Below are 24,283 nucleotides of genomic sequence, written 5' to 3'. Positions count from 1 at the left end.
ACGTGAATCATCACTTGCGACTGACAGGTCATGTGGGCGGTGGTCTCGTGTCGTGTGGGTCCAGGAGTACTCCCCAGCAAGGTGTAAAATCATTTCGAATTACCGCGCTCTCGGTTATTGAGCAAGCTTCTGTCCATCTGCATCGGACTTAGAGTCACGAATATGGGTTGATGGTTGGTATGGATGGTTTGTTGGGAAGTTTTGTTGGTGGCTAATGATGTTCTATTATGGTTTCATTTACTTTTATGTGCAACTTGTTGGTTTCAGGTTAGAGGGATACTTTTGGTTAAGTATAGGTGCTCACACATATGTGTCTAGGTTGCTTACCGCATATGAGTATCACTTAACCTTGTGGCCTACTCTTGCTAACACCCAAATGCATAATCGTTGGAGTCGGGTTGTTTATATGTGCCCTATATGGATTAAGTCTTGCGAGTACCTTCGTACTCATACCTGCGCTTTTAGGTGCTACCGGCGAGAAGGAGTTGGTTTTTGGCTACTTCACTCCTGCTGAGGGTGGTGGCTAGCATGAGTAGTGCATCCTACTCTGTTGGCGTGTCTTGAGGTGGAGCTTCATGGCATACGGCTCCACCCTTCTTTTGTTGTATAAGTTTTCTTCCGCTGCATAGTTTATCTTTTGATGTAAACTATTGTAAATGATGTTGCTTAAGAACTTGTAATATAATGGTAATTACTTGCTCTTTCTGAAGCTATGTTGTGATGCTATATGTTGGAAGGGCATGTGTTCCGATCTTGGGCACAAAACACGTGCCTGGACTACCAGGATGGTATTCTGATTAATCATTGAGGTTGTGATTATGAATAATTATCCTCCTGATGATTAATTAAAATACTATTTGGACGGTTCCTCACATCCTCTCTCTTGCCTCTGTCCTCTCCTCTCTCCGTCTCTCTCTCCCTCTCAATACATGCTTACAATGAGACATATTTAATTTAAATAAATAAGACAAACACCTTCATAAATGTATAGTAATTCATTTCCTTCATTAATACATAGTAATTAATGTCCTTCATTGATGTGAAAATAAAGCTACTTAACCTGGCTTAACAATATATATGCTGTCAAGCCCCTTGGTAGACTTTCTCCTTGTCGCATACTTTGTACTAGAAGATATGGTGTCATTTGAAGGTCTGTTACGTATTGATGATACAATCGGTTCATGAAACTCACCGTTTGGATTGATAACATGTTCGATGATGAACCTGGCGATCAGTTGTTGAATGGCATGTATTTCCGCAGGGATTATAACACTTGTGAGTTGTTTGAAGCATTGTGTTTGAAGAATCGAAAGAATTAATCCTTGAACACGTATAGAAATTGAAAAGAAGGCATTGATATGTAATTTCATACCCCAACATCATAAAACATGACAGTGTCTCCGTCTCCATTGAATACGTGCATGAAATTAAGAACATAGAATCCGCAGAGATTGTTACCAGGTGGCTACCTCATACACTTCAAGAGGAAAGGATTCATCAGTGGAATGAATTGAACCTTTTTATTTAGTAGAAAATGCAAGACATGAATATTCCCTACGTACTGGAAAGTTGGTTTTTACATAACACTGCTTTTTGTATGGACGGTAGACAATACTCTTTTTGCAGTATCTTGTGTACGCCCTGTATGTGAATATGAATACCAATTAAACTTAGATGCAATTGATGAGAAGATTAAATGATCGAGTTTACCTGTTTAGCATGTCAATGAGGTCTTGGTAAGCCTTCTTGTCTCTCTTTTGTGAGTCCAAGACAATGATCTTGCTCAAGTTTGGGTGGATGACAAGGAGAATCTAATGAAAATTGTATGAATATGTCATCATAGCAAATTAGTACTAGAATCGAGTTGCCCATGAAAGGAGAACGCCTTGGCATACAAACATGTACTCAAAGCTGTAGGGTAAGAGTACGAATGTCTTGTGTTGGTGGTGAAACAGACACTTTAATAAGTAGTTCTCGGTGAAGTCTGGACTCTCCCTTACAAGTTCCTCGTTGATAAGCCCAGGATCGATGAATCCTACTTAATTATCTAATTCTTTTCTACATGAGTGGATCTCCATTCTATGAAAGAGAGAAGTTATTCAGCCAATTTGATGGTACAAGATCATATAATGTGAATTATGTACATAAGTCACTTACAGAGTCCATGCTCTGACTATGGCCACGTCGAGGGCATCTTCCTCCTTCATTTCATACAAGCACTCAAATTTCACCCATAAGTAGTCATCCCATTGAGAAAATATTGATCTATGTATCTCACGAGGAACGCCTCAAAACCCTACTTGGACTGCTCTAAGTACCACAGATGTAATCGGCGCATTTGAGTTGTAAGGTTTTTTTCTATATCTAGTTTGACCAATGGTTTGCCCAACTCAAACGGTCATGTAATATCCAACTTTGGGATTTCCACTCCCGCAACAAGCTGTGCTAGTTCCTCTGCTATTAATCTAGAGTAGTCAGGTAGTCCCCAATGCTTGGACCATCCTTAATAATTGGACTTGATTTATTCTTGGCTTACATCATGGTATCTTCAGGCACAATAGGCTTTGGTTGAGGTGCTAGAGGATGGAAATGAGTCATTACACGTGCATCCATAACCTTTTTGGTTTCCTCGGGATTAAGTGAATAGACATATTTGGGTTCTGCTAACTTCATAGATGGCACCGACATCTTTGACTTCTACGGCCCCAGAACTTTCTCAGGTGCAATTGGCTCCCCTGCTGGTGGAGACCTCCATGATCATAAATCATCCCGTAGGCATCTTCTAGGGACCTCAGACACGATACCGCTCCTAGGATTGCTCATCGCTGTGACCCTCTGGAACATCAAACATCTACACATAAGCAAAAAAAAGTTTTGAGAACCTATACGATAATATGTGCAAGAGATGCATTTATGTACTTTTGAATTACCTCATCGCCTCAATGGGTGTCTGTTTGGTCTAGATTGACGTTGTTACTTAGGCTACCTTCTTTAATGTTTGACGGCGGTCCTTCTGACACCTAGGCCAGATCGGCGGTTGGTGGTGTCAACCCTTCTTGAGAGTTCTGCATACGATGATGATGAGAGGTTGAGTATTCTATAGATAGGGAGCTGAGGAAGGAGGGAGATAGAGAGAAAGCTGATGTGGGAGAGAGAGAGGTTGTTGAAAGGTAGAATGCATACACATACAATATTGTAAATGAGTACATTTTATGACCACATTTAACAAATAAAATCACATCTTACATAGCAAAAAATACACAAATAGGCACAAAGGTACTGACAAGTGACACATTGATCTTACAAGTCACATCATCTTACATAGCAAAATAATGGTGATTACAATAAGATCTAGAATTACGACATCTTTACACATGAAATCACACTTCTTCTCCTTATTTTGAAAATTAGCCAATTTTAGCTCGGCTTAGATGATTTGACTGTTCTATGCTGGAACAGCATCATGTTTGGACTTATATCCTTTGTAACATGCTCCTTTGAATCCATTAACTTATACGTGGCATGCCTCCCAACTGGAGAACACTCCACTTTGCTGACCACGATAGACAACATACCATGTTATAGCAGTATTAAATTTCAGAAATATGCAAAAATGATTTCAAAGTAGTAATCATTAACCACAACAGAGAGAGGACCTTCTGCTATCGTGCAGCAAGATAAAAATGGGCACTAACACAACTGACCTAGAAATTAGACCAAGCTAAGCTAATATTGTAAATTTATGCAATACCTCAGAATGCCAAAATACAATACTTGAGTGATAAAAATGGACAGTTCAGGTTGAAATAAAATAAGATATTCATTAAGACTATACCTCAAAATGCCAAAATACAATACTTGAACGACTTGAACAAGATATTCACTAAGACTATACCACATCATATTATAGAGATAATTATATACGACTGCAAGCTCGACTGGGATAGTGAAAATACATGCAAGGTGCATGTGTAATAACCATTCCAATCGAGCTTTGCAATAAATAGTTATCTCCTTTCATCATTTGCTCATCTAGCTTCTATAGGGGAAGGAATCACATACATGACCAAATTGATTTTCATTGTGACTATGAAAGTGTCTCATGTCACTCCAGTTAACACACAAGTTTAATAATATCCCCATTTACATCAAAAATACATGTGATCATCTTAAAATACAACAGGATCGGTGCATTTCATTTAACCTTAGTCTCAACAGGATTTTAAAATAGTTCTCTTTGCCTTTTGGACAAAGGCGGAGAATCAATCAATATATTAAAATTGAGGGCAAAACTAGTAACCGTAGTCTCAACATCATTTAACCATTTTAGCCTTCTGATACTTCAATGAAACCTACTGATATTGCATATAACTGATATTGTAAGATCTTCTAGATCCTTCTTCCTTGAATATGCATCATCCTTGAACTATATACCAGATTATTTTGATTTGAATCACTACTTGTTGTCTCCTTAAATTTGTTAGGAGTGTGGTTCTAGAAGTCAAGTATTATCAGTTAACATAGAGCAGTTAGTTTCAAATATAAGAAATTGACCTTTTAATCTTTTTGCCTTTCCCATGCATTTGTGTCCTGTTGCATGCTATACATGCATGTGTTAGCTGGTTATGGGACATCTAACTGTTAAAGCAAGATGTACAACTAAAAAAATTGAATTAATTATGTTATGAAAATTTCTGGCAATAGTGGTCTTGGTGTCCCATAACCCGCATTTTTTATCATCAAGGAAGTTTTTCCAAGTGGTTGAATATGGAATTATTTAGATGAATACATCTCCCTACTACCATCATCAAAAGATAACCAAGAACATCATCCCCACTTGACTATAGGGCAACAGGAAGCACCACCAGCCGGGCAACAACAACACAGAGACAATAGCACCCAGGCATGGCTTTGGCAATTCAAATAATTCCATATTAAAGAACTAATTAAATATAACATATGGATTTGTGAAATTATTGCAGTAAAATATCAAAAAAACATCATTCAAAAAGCAAGAACATGTCTTCTAGTTCGTTGTTAGTTCTTGAGGAAACATAGAGCTTGAATTGCTCCTACGTACCCTAGACCAACATTGGCTTAGACTCAAATTAGCTCCAACCTAAACCAAATAATTTGAAGAACTAACAATGAATGATTTTGGCACTCGCCCACCTGTTGGTCATCCTTCGTGGGGTCGACAGTGGCGCAGGCGGCCTCCTCCTCCTCCTCGGTGGTGATGGCAATGTGGGCGACCTCCTCCTCCTCCTCCTCCTTGGTGACGGTAGCGGCACCGGCAGCGGGCTCCTAGTCCTCCTCCTCATCGGTGGGGGAAATAACGGTGTGGGCGGCCTCCTCCTCATCCTCGGTGGCATGGGCGGCGAGCTTCTGGTCCTCCTCCTCCTCTTCCTCAGGGGCGACGGTTGTGGCAGCTTGGGAGGGAGGCGATTCGGCAGAGGGCATAGGAAGGGGAGGGGAAAAATTCCAAGTGTACCTCTAAGTAATGGGCGGCATTTATTTTTATAGGGGACGTCCTTCACTACCGATGTACCTCTAGGGACAACAGGGAAAGGTGTTTCACTGCTGGCCTAAATAATGAGTCGGCAATGAAAGTGGATCTTCATTGTCAGCTCATGACTTAGGCAAGCAGTGAAACCCCTTTCACTGCCAGTTCATGACTTAGGCCAGTAGTGAAAGAGGATCTTCAGTGCACTATGAAGTATCTTAACCAATTTTTTGCTATATACCTAAATATCATTCTTAAAGTTTGTTATATACCTAAATTTCATGAATAAATTTTTAATTCATTAAAAATGGAAAATAAATATTCTCATACCAAAACTGGAAAACAAAATCATGCATATTAATTCATTTCATAAGGTAAACAAATCAAATTAGTCCTTCACTAATATGCAATTTTAGCTACTTAATCTAGCTTAACGATTCACCCTTCATTATGATCATGGCATACATAGGGAGGTTCGTCGGTATCTTCCATGAGACCTAGGTCAACGTCCCCTCCGAAAGGAGGCATCACGTCGAATTGATTGTAGTCTTCTTCATCGACGACATTCTCCACTCCGACAATCCTTCTTTTTCTTTGAAGAACCATGTGGCGCTTCTCCTTGTTAGCCGGGTCTGGGTCCTTTACATAAAAGACTTGCATAACATCTTTCACAAGTACAAAAGGAGTTTTTGGTCCACTGTAGTCATACCGTACATGTCGATCTTCATACCCCCTGGGAGTCTGACCCATTGGCATCGGAAAAGAGGAACATTTAACACTTCATAGTCGAGATCTCAGATCTCTATGAATCCATAGTAGGTCTCCCTATTGTCATTGCAGTCATAGGCATCTATACGGACACCGTTATTTTGATTGGTGCTCTTCTTATCTTATACTCTCGTATAAAATGTAAAGCCATTTATGTCATATCCTTGGAATGTGAGCATTGTAGTTTACGGTCCGTGAGCCAATAAATTCAACTAAGCACACTCTATCTACTTATCCATCACATGTCTATATAACCAGGCACCAAAATGATCTCGGTGCTCTCGCGTGATCCAAACATCGGACTTCTCTTGGTTTTTGGTGAGTAGCATCTTCTGGTGTTTCTTCGATATATGGGGCCACTACAAATGATTGTTGTAGAACTGTAAAATGTGCTAGCGTGAATGAAATAGAGTCGCTAGTGTGGAATGAGTTTGCATCTATCGTCCCTTTCCCCCTATAGCCTCCCCTCATGGCGAGATACAGGCACACCAATCGATTTAAGATTCATGTAGTTGACGTAGAAATCAATGACCTCCTCGGTTCCCCAACCCATGGCCATGCAGCCTTCCAGCCGGTTTTAGTTACAAACATATTTCTTCAGAAGTCCCATGAACCTCTTGGAAGGGTACATCTAATAAAGAAACGCAGGGCTAAGAGTTTGTATCTTTTTCACAATATGAACAATGAGATTCACCATGATATCAAAAAATGATGGATGGAAACACGCCGAAAGCTAGTATAGAGTCTTGACCATGTCTTTCTACGGCTTATCTAGCTTGGTCAGATCGATGGCCTTCTGTGATATCGCGTTAAAGAATGAACACAGCTTTATGATTGGATTTTGGACCTTCGGCGGTAAAATATCTCTAATTGCAATTGGAAGTATCTATATCATCATCACATGACAATCATGAGACTTCATACCAGTTAATTTCAACTCTTTCATGTTTACTAGTCTCTTTATGTTGGGGGAGTAACCGGATGGAACTTTGATTCTATGCAAGCACTTGCATATCGCAATTTTCTCCGCCTTGCTTAGACTGTAGCTAGCAGGACCAAGATATTTGTTGCTTTCTTTCATCTCTTCAGGCTGTAGATCCTATCTGAGTTTCAAATGTTTTAGGTCCTTTCGTGCTTGGAGTGTATCCTTTGTTTTGTCAAGTATGTCTAGTGATGTACTAATCAAGCTATCACACACGTTCTTCTCAATGTGCATGACATCGATTACGTGTCAAACCACCAAATCTGGCCAATAAGCTAAGTCATAAAAAACATATTTCTTTTTGAACATAGGAGCTCTAAGATTAGATTTAGGAACCGGTCTACTCTCACGTCCCTTTCCAAGGATAACCCTAAGTCCCTTTACCATCTCATATACATGTCTCCCAGTGCGATACTTAGGAGGTGATCGAGTCTGTACCATCGCATCAATTCAGCGTGCCTTTTATTCACAAATAAACGCTTCAAACGAGGGACTATAGAAAAAAACCACATCACCTTGACAGGAGGTCTTTTCTTCTTTCCTTCACCATCAATATTATCACTATCACGCTTGTATTGTGCTGCACCACAAACCAAATACGCTTCCAAGTCTGCATGCTCTTCGTGATACAACATGCAATCATTTGCACATGCATGTATTTTTTTGTACTTCCAACCCCAATGAGCACACAACCTGCTTAGCCTAGTACATGTTTTCTGGCAGTATATTTCCCTTTAGAAGCAATTTATTCGAGAACAGTAACAACTCTATGAAACTTATATCAGACCACCCGCTGCTTGCCTTCAATTGTAGCAGTGAAGGGACAATATGCAACTTTGTGTGCTCCTTCTCGCATCTTTGGAACAACGGTGTTTTAGAGTCCTCTACCACACGCTGAAACTTTTGAAACTCTCTTCCATTGGTGAAGTTCCCCTCCCCATCATGCAATATCTGCTCCAGATCATCGTTGTCATCGTCAGCCAACATCTGCTCTAGATCATCATCGACCAACCTATCTCCGATAAGTGGCATATCGGTGTATTCGTCAACCGGTATATCGATACACAAGTCTTCATCTTCTCTGTCAATAAATTGTCCTTCTTGTATGATCTCAGCTTCACCATGCTCGGTCCAATGGGTATAACTAGGCATAAAGCCCTTTGGCATCAAGTGGGAATGTATCTACTGGGTGATGGAAACTGCTTCTTGTTCTCGCAACCAATGCATGGACAACACATGTATTGAGACTATGTACTTGACTTGTGCACCACGACTGCTGCCAGGAAATATTCCACGCCGTTCTTGTACTCTGAGCTCACACGGTTCGCATCTTACATCCATCTTTTGTCCATCTACAGTTATATCATTATTGTAAATCCATATATAAATATCTAGAAGATTTTACAATTACCAACAAATAAATTACCTCACCATTTCCTACCGGCAATTGGCCCGGGTTGGAGGAGCTGCCTCTTATATGCTTTCGCGTCCGCTTCCGATGAGTATTTGTTGGTGCCATATCTAGAAAATTTTATTATTATTCAACCCTTATGTAGGACTAATTAAATAAAAATGAAAAATAAATATGCTCAGACATAAAGTTTCTATATTAAAGCTTGCTAATTAAATAAAATCTATAATATATAATTGGATCTTTCTACATACCTCAATATTATGGCAAAATTTTCTAATTCATTAAAAATCAAAATAAATATGCCCATATTGGCGGTCTGACCACGGTCAACTCAGACAGACTCGTTTTAGTACAGTTTACTATTTTACTGAAACTTGTAAAATTCATAATATTGTTTATATCTCCAAAAATTGTGAAACCAATTTTGTTGGTTTCATAATAATGTCCTCTGCCTATTAAAAATATCCATGAATGAAATAATTAATTAATTTTCTAAGATAAATTAATTATGTTAAAGCTTCATTAATTCACCATTAATTCATTACAAGTCCAAAATTGGTGAACTAGGAAAAATGTTTTCATAACATGTCGCATTGTATCTTGTTCATGATCATGCATCATAAAGTTTACTTCATGGTACTTCAATGCATTTCTCTCTTTTAGTGATCGACGAACCGGAGAGTGATGGGTTTTCTTGAGAAGGTTTTGTGGTTGATCTTGATTTGAAGTAGAGCACCAAGGCAAGCATCTATCATATTTCTCTAATATTTTGGTGAATTGGTGGTCAATCTGTTAGATGTTGCTACGTGTCATGTATGCATGTTTAGCTAGTAGATGTCGGGAATCGGGTAGAACCTACCTTGTTGCATTTATCCCTATCTTGTTATTGTTGATCCCAATACTTGTAATCTGGGGATAACCTTGTTAATGTCTAACTTAAAATTTATCTAAAATATTTAGCAATGCATAGGTCACCGGTAGAAGTCGAACGGTAGAACGTTCCATTATTCGTGGGTTATAGGCTTAATTACTTTCACAATGATAATAATGTTGGGATGAAGAGTTGGTGAAAATGAGACGAGATGTGGGCAGTGCTAGGGGTAAGTCAGGAGAGGAACCCGGATGCCATAAACCGCTTGCATCGTTTAATCACCATTCGTTGGCGCTATTGACTTAAGCACCTCTCCATACTACCATATATCCGAATAGGTTAAGGATGAGCCAAGTATTGTAAGTCACCGTATTCATTTGACTCATGCACCAGGGATGTGAGCGAGAGGGCTTGTAGAGGCACCTGAGATTGCTTCGGGAGTAGATCTAGGTGGCCCCTGCATACTCGAGCATGGGAACAAAGGTTCAGGGTGGGTACGTGAACGGTTGTCACGTGAATCATTGCTTGCAACCGACCGGTTTTATGGAGGGTGGTCTCGTGTCGTTTGGGTAAAGATATACTCCCCTGCAGGGTGTAAAATCATTTCGAATTGTCACACTCTCGGTTATGAGCAAGCTTAATGTTTATTAGACGTCATCGTAGAGTCTCATTTGGTACTGGTGGTGTGAAGGTTATGTGAGATGAGATGAGATTGTTCGGTTAATCGTAGAGTCTAATTTGGTATTGGTGGTGTGAAAGTTATATTGAGGTAATCATATTCATATGTTGTATATGGTTATATTCTTATGGTCATGATAGGATAGATTAAGTGTTAAGTTATGTTATGTGCTCACATGTCTCAGTTGTAGGTTAAATTGTCTTTCGCATAATTCAATTTGGCCTTATGGCATATTCCTTGCTACTTCATCCAACTGCATTATCCTTGTGAGTACCTTCGTACTCACTGTGCTTTGTTGATTGTTTTGCAGGTGAAGTTAGGTGCCGACTACTTGTACCCCACCGAGAGCGGTGTGATGATGAGTAGTCACTATACTACTACTAACCTCGGTCGGTTGCCTTATACGCAAATTGTGCCCTCAGTCTTTGTTCTCTTTTAAATGTTTATTCCGCTGCGATTGTATATGTACGCTAGATAATACCTTGTCATTTGTTTAATTTATCAACTTATAATCACTTAAACCCTCATTTAATCATGATGCTGTGATGCACATGTTGGTAGAGATATATGTGAATAATAGCTCTCCTGGAAATTATCAACACACACATAACAGGACTGCCGGGATTGGATTCGAGTAAATCATTTGTGGTTACGATTGTTGTGATGAGATGCAGTTTAGCACGTGGCGTATCGAGAGTTCAGTGATGGGTCCTAATAATTGATGGTTACGATTCTTATTAAACAATCATTCGGGTGGTTACGATTCTTATTAAATAATCGTCCTAATAATTAATTCGAATACAATTTAAATGGGTCCTCACATAGAAGGAGGATGAGAAAATTTGGAAGGTCGTCCAGTGCTATTTTCTGAGTTTTCTGAGGGACGTTTTGCACCTCAACAATAACAAAACCTTATACTTTTGGGGATGCACCTATAGAAAGTAGATTTATCTCCTAATATCAGGATTTGCCTTTTTAAATATGTCTCATACATTCATTACTTTGTTAGCAAAACCCTAAATAAAAATCTCAAAAAAAACGTATTCGCATTAGTATATTTGGAAAAGAAACCTCCCAAATAGTATCTGTTAAGGAATAATCCAAGCTACCAAATATCTACAAGGCTGCCTTTAAAAAGTAGCAAACCAGTCTGATGTGGCCTTGACATGCCAACCTCACCCATTTATCAACAAAGGCGTCACTTTAATTTGCAAAGCATCTAGTGCGGATTATCATGGCACTTATCATCTTCTTTCAAGGAAGTAGTTGGGCTGATGTCCAAATCGACCAAATGCCATGTCATCTCTAGCTTATATATAGTGCACTGGCAGGAAATGGATTTTTCCTGACGGTTTTGAGCCATCAGGAATCTTCCGTTGTGTGTAGTGGTGGTGTTTCCCCTCCGTGGAACAATTAAGCCTATTCCAGCTTATCTTGCACGCAAAATGTTAACTCGTGGTGTTAGCAAGATCCGAACGGCTACATGATTTGTTATTGGGTACATGTATGGAATAATTCAAGAAATTTTGTTTAGATTGCATCAATGCAAGGCAAAAGCGTAGGGATGTTTTGTTTGCGAGGTTGTACAGAATTAATTTATTTTCCCCGTAAATAGTAATAAATTGATTAAATATGTCATCTACCACTTGTTACTTCAATCTATCCTAAAAAAAAGTATGGCATGTGCGTTTGCCATTGCACTTTATCCCGGCCAAAAAAAAGAAATAATGTGGTCAGGAGATTGAGCTTGAGTTGGATGGCATTACTCGGTATCGGACTTGTACTCGAAACAAAATCAACAATGTATGCAAATCAAACAATGACAATATGGTTAAAAGAAAAGCATCAAATCATCGTCCACCATTTGCTAGTATCTTGACGGAAGGACGACAGCCAGGACGACGACCACGCCAAAGACTTGGATGGCGAGCCCGGTGAAGTTGACGACAAATGCTTCGCTCGGATAGTCATCGCCGGGGAAGACGAACTTGGCCAGACCGGTCTCGGCCGTGCAGATGGCCATGAGGAAGATGACGATGCCGAAGAAGATGTGCCATGGCGCGTAGTCCGCCCTCATTGTCATTACAGCCCCGGGGAAGACAAAGTACACAAATGCCACCAGCCACTGAAACCACAGTATATGCATAATGTCCATCTCACTAAAAACTACTGAAGGAAATGCAAGTGTCTGAATGAACGAGCCCAGCCGATCAGGCCTGAGGTCCCACCGCGCGAAAATAACCCACAAATATTAACTTTTAAGATTTTCTGATATACATGCTAATTTTAGCAGAACATGTAGGGGAATATAGTCAAAAAAAAATTATTTACTGCCTTTTGGGCTGAGATGGGCCAGTGGGCATTATTCTTGGACCCAAGCCTGAGCCCGAGACAAGGCCTGGCCCGGCTGACCCATGGATAGGCCTAGAATGAACAATTCTAGAAGTGTTGCTGTTTGTGGGCTACACAAATTTGCCTACAGAAAGAACAAGTAGCTAGAGAGTAGTCGCGGCATCCTTGCACGCACTCACCTGGAGAGCATAGAGCGCTATGGTGGCAATCCCGAGCCAAGAATGCAGGGAGTGGACGTCCGGGAGGCCAGCGTCGCGGTGGTACTTGAAGGCGGCGTAGAGGCCGACAGCGGCGAAGGCGAGGGCGACGAGGTGCAGCATTAGGTGCACCGCCTTCTTCGCCGCCCTCGGCCCCAAGATGATCCTATACGCCATCACCGCTGCGCGCGTAGCACCATGCATGCATGAGTCACATCTCGACGTTCCTTTGTTCCATCAATTGCAGTGCAGAGGCTAAAATAAGTTGTTTTATATAGCAGTTACTACCTTCGCCGGTGCAGATGACAAGGCCAATCACCATGAACAGAGGATGTGCCTGTGAAAATACGGTAATTTCAAAAAAAAAAAATATTAGACACCATTTGTGTATATTAGCGGTTTAATCGCAAAAGAAAGTATTAGCGGTCAAGTATTGAGAAATCTGCATCGTGAGATTTCTGAAATAATAGATAATCACTCTAGTTCATGTGTATGTATGCGAGTTCTTGGTATGTTTAGTGCCTCAACTCTAGCACTTAGCAACTGATTACCGTGTAGACGAAGAGCGGGCTGGAGGTCCTCTCCCATGAGACGCCGCCCCGGAAGTGCAGCACCCAGACCAGGGTGAGGGTGAGCACGGCGGCGGCCAGCAGCTGCGCCGTGGCCACCATCGGCACCGCCGTCAGCCGGAAGCTCGCGCTGCTCTTCACGGGCATTATGGCGCGCTGCCGTCCGCGCCCACCACCGCCGGACGTCCTCCTCCGCTCCGGCACGACCGCGACGACCACCACTGCCGGCTGCCGCTGCGTGCGAGATGGCATATAGCGCGTGGGTGAGCAGCAACGCGAGGGTGATTAAATTTGGGCGTGTTTGGGTGAAGGACCCAAGGCGAGGCCTCGTGTAAAAACCGGAGAAAAGCTGTGGTTTGGGGCGTTGCTGTGTCTGATTCTGGTTGGGTTTAACGAACGTTGAGTTGTCTCATTGTCCGGACGGCAAGAGGATACTTACTAATACTTCAGGCAGGCGGCCAGGCTCCAGAGGACAATCGGATAATGATAGGTATAATTTGGCCGAGTCAAAATATCGCCATCCAACTGATATCAAGATGAACTTGTAAATGATGAAATGGACAGATAATAAAGCATGCCCAGAGCACGTCATCTGGTACCAAGGCCAAGACCACTCTTCTTACAGCAACAAATGGACAGTGGTAACCAGCTGCAACATGCATCATGTTTGGTCCCAATTACCACAAGGATACATATGTGCAATACAGAATGAAACATTCATAGAAAATTGCTTAACTAGTAAGGAGGGCAAATGCGACTACCTGGGATCTCTACACAGAAAAAACCGCCAGCACCCAAGCGCGGGCTTCAGATCACAGAACTACAACAAAGATAAAAGCCTGCAACAGCATCACCTGTTATATTTCTCTTATATCACAAGAAACTGGATATGAATGCTTTAACAGCCGACGTTGCTGTCAACTTCAGCTTCTACATATCACAGCGAAGTACAAACTAGAACCAAACACGACTTACAGATACATCAACAGGTGAACCAAGTACAAGGCGGATAGATACATCAACAGGTCATCTTCACTTCCGAGCAAAGGGCCAAAACTAGACGACAAATCAACAAATACAAGCACAGCAAACACGACGTTGACAATGCAATACCAGGAATACCACAACTAAAAACATGGGAACATCTTTTAACAACATGCACAGCGCAACATTGAACCAACGATGCGGAACAGAACTACAGGTGACAACATGAGCTGAATCGAATAATCAACTTTTTTCTCTAGACACCGACTCTGTATATAGAAGGAGATTATGTCATATGTTACAGAAGCCCTGCCTATGTTAGCATACTGATGCTACCAGAAATATCAAGCATGCACGATCGCAGCAGCAATCAAGCAAAGATGCTTGGAACCTACCCTGCTCTAGAGCCAGTGAGCTTTCTCCTGGCATGTTTCAAAATGAAAATGCCCATGCATGTATATATCTACGGAAAGATGGGTCCTTTTAAAGCGCGCTAAAGCAAGTATAGCAATGTCAGAGACGATCCCCAGATGACAGCCTTGTTCAAATAAAGAGGTTCCTGCATAATTCCAGAACGTTGAGGGCTTCAGGCAGCCATTCTTTGTTTTGCAACCTGCCATCAAGAGCCACAAATCATCCAGCATGATGGCATCGCAGTCCACCGACCAAAAGCCTCGTCCCATGGTTAATCCTCTGGCCGTCTGCCGATAGCAATGTATTCTCATGACCACCCCCACAGGTAGCAAGGAATCTAATGCACAAGCAAGTGATCTTCTGAACAGGCAATAAAACCTTGCTCCATCAGAACTGTCCCAAAGCTGTTCATCACTGTTCCATGCTGTACCAAACCTGTACATAGCAGTGCATTGTACTTACACTTCTCTCCTACCATTAGATGAATTTGGCCTTCTGGGAATTCCAAACTGTAAATTATCCCTGGGCCTATCACCAGGACGTCCAAAATCATCCAAATTCCTGTAACTACCATTTCTTGGAACAGAATTGGGACGCTCATCTTCATCAACCCGCATGTTCATTCCAGCCCTGGGTTCTGGAAGCATGTCCAAATGTCTTGGTCTTGGTCCACCAGTCCTCATGTTCCTTATGTTGTTCGAAGAATTCCTGCCTGGAGTGTTAGTAGGAACTTTCATGGGTAGGAAGTCCTTGGGAATGCTATCCAGGTCCATGAAACATTTCCTGGCCTTTGCATCTTCTATCAGTGCCGCCCAGTCCTCTGACTGCATGAGAGCATTGGCATTACCAACAACCTGGAAAGCAACAAAGACTATTAGTAACATGGCATACATCAAGGATCATCAATAGAACATTAGAACATGCTCTTGATGCATACTCCAGAAAAGAGGCAGAGGCAGAGGCATACCCATAGAGCTCTCCTAGCTCGAGTAAGAGCTACATTCATACGGCGTATATCAGCAACAAAACCCACACCATGGTTTGAGGCACGGACGCATGACATAATTATGACATCACGCTCCTGGCCTTGAAAAGCATCAACTGTATTTATGTAGATATCCTTTCCTTCCTCAGTATTCATAACCTCCTTGAATTCCCGCTGAAGGCATTTCAACTGCAACTTATATGGTGTGATTATACCAACAGATGCCTTCTTGCCACCATTAGCTCTAAGGAACTTCTGGAGATGCTCATACAAACGCAATGCAAACTGCGCTTCATGAACATTCTGGTACGAAGATGACCCACCTCTATGAGACTCACGACCATGTGACATGTCATAAAAAATATAAGGTGCCATAAGCGCATCCCTATAATAGGTTTCATCAGGTAATTTGATAACACTTTCACTATCTTTAAGGCGCCCCTGATAAAAGTATCTTGATGGAAACTCACGGATCTGGGGATGCATCCTGTATTGCACAGATAGCAAAATGGTAGGGCAACCAGCTTGCTGAAACCTCTCAAAAAGACTCCTGCTGTAAAGCAAAGTTCCAGCTGCTTTGCTAATAACAGTAGCAGGGAGCTGCTGTGGATCACCAACCAAGACACATCTAGCTGCACCAAGTGACAATGGAGGGAGGACTCCTACTTCACTAGCCTGAGCAGCCTCGTCAATAACCACCATATCAAAGCCATGAGTAAGGCGGGAAAATAATTTACGGCCACTGCTTGAAACTGTTGTGAAAACAATTTCTGCTTCATTGGCAAAACTGGCTTCAAGACTAGCCCTAGCATCTTCCATATTGAAGTTGCTGCCAGGACGGAACCTGCTTTCTAATATCAGCAGCCGTGACATCTCTACCAGCACTTTATCCCTGCTTTCCACTGATGCAGCAAGTTTCTGAAGTAGAATATCACGGTTACGATCCCTTTGAGCAAGAACATCAGGATCTACCCCTACTGAACCCTGGGATCTACCAACGGCTGCAACCATATTGAGTTCCCTTTGAAGATAAGCTATCTCTTGTGATAACTGCTGCTCGCGGCATTTTAGCTGATGTAGCCACCCAATTACTTCATCGCGACCCTTCATTAAAAGTTGATCTGTCCTTCGTTCAACTGAAACAGCTTGGGCAGCACGAGACTGTGAATCAACTCCAACACGGGCAACATCAGGGCGATAGACCTTCATCTCACCATCTATGAAACCACGGTCAAGAACACGAGCAAGCAGCTCATCTGTTGCAGCATTTGAAGGGGCACACACAAGCATCCGTGGCTTAGGGCAAAGCTTGGGAAGAGTGCGAAATAGGTTCTGATCCATGCTCTGCAGAAGTTCATCAATTGACCCTGCGGCAACAGTCTCCGAGCTGGTACTAGCACTACCACTAACTTGCTTGTAACTTTCAGGAGCAAGTTTCTTGAGCAAAGCAGCATAGTAATGTTGATACTGAACAAGATGGATAACATTAAGCATCCCCCATACAGTGTGAGTTTTCCCTGTCCCAGGAGGACCTTGAACTAACGTGAAAGGCCAGGGTTCTTGTTTCTTCACGCCATTGCTTGTGCCAGCAGCAGTATGCGTTGCAGCCCAGTGAATTGCTGACAGTTGAGGCCCATTGAAACTACGATGGAGATGATCGGCAAAATTTGGAGTGAAGCAGTCAGGCATAGCAGGTGGCTGCTCTTCGTACTTGGGGAAATGCTCTGGACTTGGTTGAAGTATCGCATTTTGCATCTGATGGGGAGAATTTGTCAAAATCAACTGAAAAATATTAAGAAAGCCAGATAAAAGTTATGTGTAATATTACATTACCTGCACATTAAGACGGCGGAATGCATGCAAAGCAACATATTCCCTTTGTGTTGTTGCAAGAGAACCCAGACCAGTTAAATACCAGGTACTCCGTGGTTGGAGTTTCCTCAGAACATTAGCCTCACTGCTATGAGTAGAACACAAAAGAATAATAAGACAACTTAATCAACAAATATGCAAGCGATGGAGAACAAGATAGCAAAGCAATATGGAGTTGCAGACTTGCAACTAGCAATCAAGAGCGTACAAGATAAAACTTCATAAAAAGGGGTTTAGCTCAATTTCATCCAATAGGATGTCAGGGTTTAAGCCAGGCACCACTACCTACATCTAAACAGGTCAAGCACTTATTGTGCTCAAAAGAATTTGAATTAGGAGGCTACAGTGGAATGCAGAATAGATGGTTTTATGTGCAGGTCAACTATTCAAAGCAATTAAGGGTGATGAGAACATGAACATAAATAAACAGGGCAAACTTGCATGTTAGAGAGGAAGGTGTTGCGTATTGTACTCACAAAAACTACTGTTTCTAACAAGTAATGCTATGAATTGTGCTACCGCAAGCACAATTCATGTCCCTTAGCATTGTGAACCTAAATAAGTTTAGCACGCAACTCCTATCATATGCCTGTGATACAGAGAAATCAATCTTATAGAAAGTATAATTTATGGCCGTACAATGTACAAGTACCAAAAACACAGAATTGGATGAAGAAATATTGCTCACAAAACAACTAAGAAATATTGCTCGCAAAATAACTTCAGTTACATAAACATGCAAAATAACAGAATAAGAACCGATCGGAGTAACAAACGCGCTTGCAATGAACTAGTGGGGAGATTTTTTCCAAACAAAGAATAAAAAATACAAGTTCAGATGCTTTTAAAATGTAGAGATCAAGATATATGTGGTCGTCAAAAGGTAGACATGTAAGATAGGACAACCAAAAGAATAATCATATGGCGAACATTGGAGTACCTGTTAAAATCAAATGAATCTCCAACATAGAAATGGATAATTGCTCCAATAGGATCACGTGTATCGATAGGCATATGGCGCCTCACAGTACCAACAAACCGTCCACATTCTGAGTCTGCATCTTCATTTGAACCAACAGTTCTCCTAGATCTGCCTGATTGGGCAGCTAAAATAACAAAGAAATAGGTAAATGAGCAATGTATACAAAGATTTCCTATGAGAGAGAAAAAGATATGCATGCTTAATACAAAAATTACAAATAAAAAAAAGGAAGAATTCGGAAGAATTCAAGGCAGCTACCTGAACCAGGCCGCGGAAATGACAGGATTGAGACATCACCTTCTTTGAAATTCCATTTATATTCATGCATTGGTAGAACAACAACATCATACCATCCTGAATGCATCAACCAAAGTATACTCAGGAGATTGCACAGATTACAGATTTAAATATGCTCTACAAAAGCTGCCAGTAACAAAACAATCTCACACCTCTTTCACGTCTATCCACTGTTTTTATGCGCACCGCTACATGTGCATCCCTTCCCACAGCCTCAAGACCCTCCTCATACGTACTATATAGCTGAGCTCTGCATTCCTCAAAAAGCAAAGGCTCAAAAACTCTAATGTACTCTTCAGCAGATTCAAAGCTTCCAGGAACACACTGAAGTTCTGCCTCCTCTGTTCAGATAAGAAATATAAAGTTATATGCCAAATCAATACATCACATGTACACACACATGCAAACACACACAATAATGATTTTGCTGCTTTTAGAACGAAAACAAGAGAACAGAGAAGGTGCAATCATTAGTAAGGAATGCATTGACCAAAAATATCATTGGATATTCGAAACATGAAAGAAGAAACACATGGAACTCTACTTGGACCTAGTGTGAACAATTGTCAGAACAGAACATTAGTGGTGAAGAGTAACATACGATTTTACCACATTTCAATATTTTAAACAATATGTACATGAACAGGGTATAATTTCCTAGAAGCATGTCATGGTCCTCATGTTAATGTGAGTCACTAAAACAGGGGTCACAACTTATGAAAAGGCAGGACCTAGGCAAATTCCACAAATCTTGCAAGCATATATTAAAATGCATTTTCATACAGTACAGTTTTCCCAGATGAAGCAGTGGAAATCAAACACATCTAAAAGGAACATTATAATGAGGAAGTAACCTGGATTATGCCAGAACTTGTCACTCGTCACCTCCCTTATAAGTCTTTCAACAGATGAGTCCTGATACTGTGTATTGTTCACAGAAGTTTGCTTTTTGGAAATAATAGACCTTTTGTTTGCCAGTTTCTGATCAACAGCATTCTGTCCTACAACTGCTCTCTGCGAAGAGACTGGTCGGACCTTTAGTTGCTTCAAGTCCACAGATTGCTTCAATGAAGCTTGCCTTTGTACAGATTGTTGATACCCATCCGAGGAAGGTTCTTCTGCATTCATTTTCTTTGATCGGCCCTGAGGACCCAACTCAGCATCACCATTGGATTCAGCACGTTGGTCACAAGGATCTGCAGAATTGCTTCGTTCTGAACCCATCATTTCAGATTGCCTCTGGTCCCTGATTGCTTGCTGGCTTTGTTTTTCTGCAGCTTTTTCACCAAAGCCACGAGAAGCTTCCTTCACGGTACGTGTAACAATCGGTGCAGGGAACGATGACTGCCTCCTTGGTGTTGATGTCTTCATTGTGCCAGCTTGTTTCGCATCCTCAACATTAATGAACACAGTTTTCCTAGCTCGCTTTTTACCTAGCATTGCCTCTTTGTGTTCATCTAATTTAGGTCTCTTCGCAGGGTTGCTCGCAAACTTCAATGCATAAGTGGCTTCAACTCCTTTAACATCCTTTGATTTGTTGCAAGAGTCTAAATCATCCCCAGGTAGATTTCCTTTAAATTCCAAATTTTTTACACTCTCTGGTCCTGTGGAACCACAAACCACTGGATCTTTAGATGCATCAGCCATTTCAGTGTCACTAGACTCAGCAGCAGTTTCATCTTTAATCACATCACCAGATTTATTCTCCTGGGATTCTTTCTTCACATGAGTAGTTGCAGTGCCAACTGACTCTTCTTTGTTGCTGAAACTACTCCCTTCAGTATCAGAAACACCATCCACATCAGACCACTCTCCCTCTTCTCTTTCAACTGCTTGTGAAACTTGATTGCAAGGCTCAGCCTTTGGAGCAACATTATCAGAGATATGATTGGCCGCCATAGATGTAGATGCTACACTAGAATTCAGATCAACTTCTACCTTTATTGGCTCCTTTGTATCATGTGAATCTTTGTTCCTCACAAAAGGTTGAAAACCTGAACCACAGGGCGCATGCTTAAAGGCATTATTGTTTAATATCCCCAGCGCCTGCGATCCTTCCCCTGGCTGAAACAAATTTGAGGGGCATGTTGTTGGAACAGGAAGGGACTTCTGGGGTTGTGACACAACAACAGCAGCTTCTTGTGAGATGACAGCAGCAGCTTCTTGTGGAACGACAGTAGCAGCTTCTTGTGGAAGGACAGCAGCTTCTTCAACTTCTTCTGGGAGTTCATTAAGGTCAAATAACATCCTTCCGCGAGACCCCATGTCATGTGTAAATGCATATAGATCAAATCTTTCAACTAGCGGACCCTGTAACAATCTTCTGGGATAACAGCACAAACTGAAGAAAAGCTACTATTACCCTTTTGTAGAAAAAGATATCTGCAACATAAACCAGCACAGGATATCAGTAATATACGACAGGAACAAGAATCCCAGGGTGCTTGGATGCTTCGTTCGCTAGTTAAATGGCCCACAAACATGAGGTCGGTAGAAATGAACTAGGAAGTGAACAGTTACAGCAGAGTCATCATTGCTTGATACTGCAGAGAAGAACAATTTCAATCAGGCAGTACAACCTGAATATCATTCTTTGCTGGATTCTTTTTATGTTCCAACCCAGGTAACTTCGTCCTCTTGATGTCCACTTCCTACCCATCTCAAGAATTTGGGTTCTAGCGATACAGGATCTCAGCATCCAGGCAGACCCTTTTACAGACAAAGTAAATAAGTACATAGATATACTGGGGAACAGAAAGAAATATGGTGCATAAGCCTATTGCATGCGTGCAAATGTAATGTAGCTACTTCAGAGTGTAAGCTAGTCAAAACATGGAGTCATTTTCCAAAGGAAGGTCATATAGCAATGCCACATAAACAATGAGAAATGGGATACATACATAAATTACGAAGAAAAAAAAGCAGCATGCATAAGATTCCATTCAATATTACATTTTAAAGAAGCCACACTTAACATTCCACTTAAAAAGCATATAATAGCTGGACTAACATAAATTTGTTTTATAATGAACAAGTTATCCAATATTAGCAACATGCAAATGGTTAAAGGTTTTGATGGGGGCCAGTTTAAAGTTCTTCTAAGCCAAACAGATTTTCCTATAAAACAGACAGTATAGAAAGAAAGGCAAAAAAATAAGAGCAATGAATCTAGAAGCCTTCCAATTTTCCACAGACTCCACCCAAATCCTAGGTCTGATCTGGTAACAGCATTGTCCATCCTATGCCCCAGGTTTCAAAATGTAAACATATTCTGATACTTGTCCAAGCAACAGCATATCAACATTCAAAAGGGCCTATAACAGAACATGACAAATATCCTCAAACAAAAAAACCAAAAATTGACACATGAGAAAAACATGATCTCCATGTTTAACTCATCACATGAGACGCACAATTGAAATGGACTCGTGTTAGACATGAACATATATGATGTACTTATAAACGACAAATAATGTATTTTAAACGTCATGAAAAAGCAGCAGCAACTCACAGCTACAGCGAACTAAAAGCTACATAACCGAGTAGCTGAACTCCTGTTTCAATAAACGACAAAAATCCCTTCATAGTTAATACAAACTTGACCAAAATGCAATGATGGTTCAAATTCCACGGCAAATAAAAACCTAACTAAAATGGAGTCCAGTGTCCACCTGTATCTATAAGCCACAAATAATCACACCATGCAAACAACCAAAGCACATCAATGATTCAGTGCTACTACAATTTATAACCGAACTAAACCAGAACACACTGTCTCCCTGCATGTATAAACGACAAATCATGCCTCGACCTAAGATGATCCACACGTCATCCGTATAAAAATCTACCCAAACAGAAGGACTTCAACAAGACACATCCGACAAATCCACCCAGAACCAGTCCAAATCCAGTCCAAATCCTGCAGAATTTCAACTACAGCAAACAGGACACCTGAGTAAGAGCGAGGTAACTAACCCTTTGACCTTCTACTTGACAGTTGACGCTGCCTAGCATGATGACTAGAGCGGATAAGCCCCTACCGGACCGATCCATTACTAAAGAAGATGGAAAATGCTTCACTCATTGACCATTTAACTCGAGAGGGCAACAAGCAAGCAACACCAACAGCTAATGGCAACAAAAAAAATGTAGGTGCTAACCCTAGGTCAAGCACGATAATCTATTACCAACATAATCGCAGGTAATTTAACTGAATCGCATAACAACAGCACATGGGCCATCTCATTCGAACCACACCGCACATTTCAGTCCAAAAGGGGGGACGCGTGGCACTGTATTCCTTAACTAGAGCTACACTAGGACGCAGTAACAACAAATCCCCTCTGCTTTCCTCGATGTACCACTACCAGTACGCCGTATTTATAGCCCGCCTTGAATCAGTAAATCTCGCCCAAATTCCTCCCACAAAGCAAGGATCGCACCTGAACAGTTGCTAGATTCGGCAACTCCCCTGAACCCTGATCCCCATTCCGCTTCCAGATTCGGCAAAATCTCGTAGGGAAAAGTTCGTCCGCCCATTAAAGCTCGAATTCGGCAGCCTTCTCTCCCCGCCCCAATCCGCCCAGAGAAATAAAAATTAAAGAATCCGCCCCGTCCTCGCGTCCCACCCACCACGCGGGCCTAGGGTTCCAGCTCCGTTCAATCCGTTCCGTTACAGCTCTAAGGTAAGGTTCCGATCGAAGCGCCGAACCGTAGGGGGAGGGGTGGGATCTCCGTACCAGGCGATCGTCGTCGGCTGCTTCGTCCTTGTCGGCGGCCAGATCCAGCGGGGCGTCAGCGGCGGCGGTTGACTTAGGGTTCCCCTGTTCGCCCCGCCCCGCGCCCCCGCTGCTTTGTTGCCTTCCCTCCTCCCCTGTGATGTGCTGCTCGTGTGCAGACTAGTATTTTCAATTGTTTCTTCAAAAAAAATTCCTTTTTCGGTTTGGTTTCGGGTGGGGGTGGGCTCTGCTGTGTTCCGGCTTTCGCTTGTTCGCCTCGCCTCGCCTCTCACGAGCGGCCAGGCCAGTCCTCTGACGGCTTGGAGAGGGAGAGGGGAAGAGAGGAAGAGGCCTCGGGCCGTGGGTGTGAGGGGAGGAGGCCTGGGGCGGGGGCTCTATTTATAGCCGTGGAGCCGCGGCGCCAGTTGCCCCGCTAGGCGCACCAAGCGAATCCTACCACCAGTCGTTTATACCACTGCCAGGTGGGCCAGGACGTCGGTGGGAACCAGCTGTCTGTCACGCGCTGCGGAAGGCTGGGGCGAGCCACCCGTGCGCGCGTGGGCGTGGGAGGAGCGAGTCGCATCTCGGTGCGGTCGCACCAGGTTGGAATTAATTCCCGCTCGTTTTTTCCTCTCTTTTTTCCCTTTTTCACACTGACACGTCAACAGCTCTCTCTCTCTATATATATATATATAT

At 42.0% G+C, this 24,283-nt stretch overlaps 2 protein-coding genes across 4 annotated transcripts; both read right to left on the bottom strand.

The window, feature by feature from the left end:
• Nucleotides 1-11,675: 11,675 nt before the first annotated feature.
• Nucleotides 11,676-14,723, bottom strand: LOC133907123 (probable ascorbate-specific transmembrane electron transporter 1). The gene is made up of 4 exons (XM_062349153.1): nt 13,318-14,723; nt 13,055-13,103; nt 12,749-12,948; nt 11,676-12,342 (listed from the first exon to the last, which is right to left on the bottom strand). The coding sequence occupies exons 1-4, from the start codon at nt 13,585-13,587 to the stop codon at nt 12,085-12,087; spliced, it is 777 nt and encodes a 258-aa protein (XP_062205137.1). The 5' UTR covers nt 13,588-14,723; the 3' UTR covers nt 11,676-12,084.
• Nucleotides 14,724-15,036: 313 nt separating this feature from the next.
• LOC133907122 (uncharacterized) lies at nt 15,037-23,950 on the bottom strand. Of its 3 annotated transcripts, XM_062349151.1 has the most exons (9): nt 23,609-23,950; nt 21,449-21,578; nt 19,724-21,251; nt 19,022-19,210; nt 18,831-18,926; nt 18,531-18,696; nt 17,552-17,678; nt 15,701-17,473; nt 15,037-15,587 (listed from the first exon to the last, which is right to left on the bottom strand). In XM_062349151.1, exons 3-9 carry the CDS (start codon nt 21,132-21,134, stop codon nt 15,192-15,194), a joined length of 4,158 nt encoding a protein of 1,385 aa, XP_062205135.1. In that variant the 5' UTR covers nt 21,135-21,251; nt 21,449-21,578; nt 23,609-23,950; the 3' UTR covers nt 15,037-15,191. The 3 variants fall into 3 exon arrangements, with proteins under 3 accessions (XP_062205135.1, XP_062205134.1, XP_062205136.1); XM_062349150.1 differs by lacking the exon at nt 21,449-21,578; XM_062349152.1 differs by lacking the exon at nt 21,449-21,578 and having other exon boundaries at nt 17,552-17,675.
• Nucleotides 23,951-24,283: the final 333 nt, after the last annotated feature.

The sequence above is a fragment of the Phragmites australis genome, chromosome 24 (genome assembly GCF_958298935.1).
Source record: "Phragmites australis chromosome 24, lpPhrAust1.1, whole genome shotgun sequence".
Classification (NCBI taxonomy): Eukaryota; Viridiplantae; Streptophyta; class Magnoliopsida; order Poales; family Poaceae; genus Phragmites; species Phragmites australis.
The sequence above is the reverse complement of the archived record's forward strand: the minus strand, read 5'-3'. Positions and strand labels throughout refer to the sequence as shown.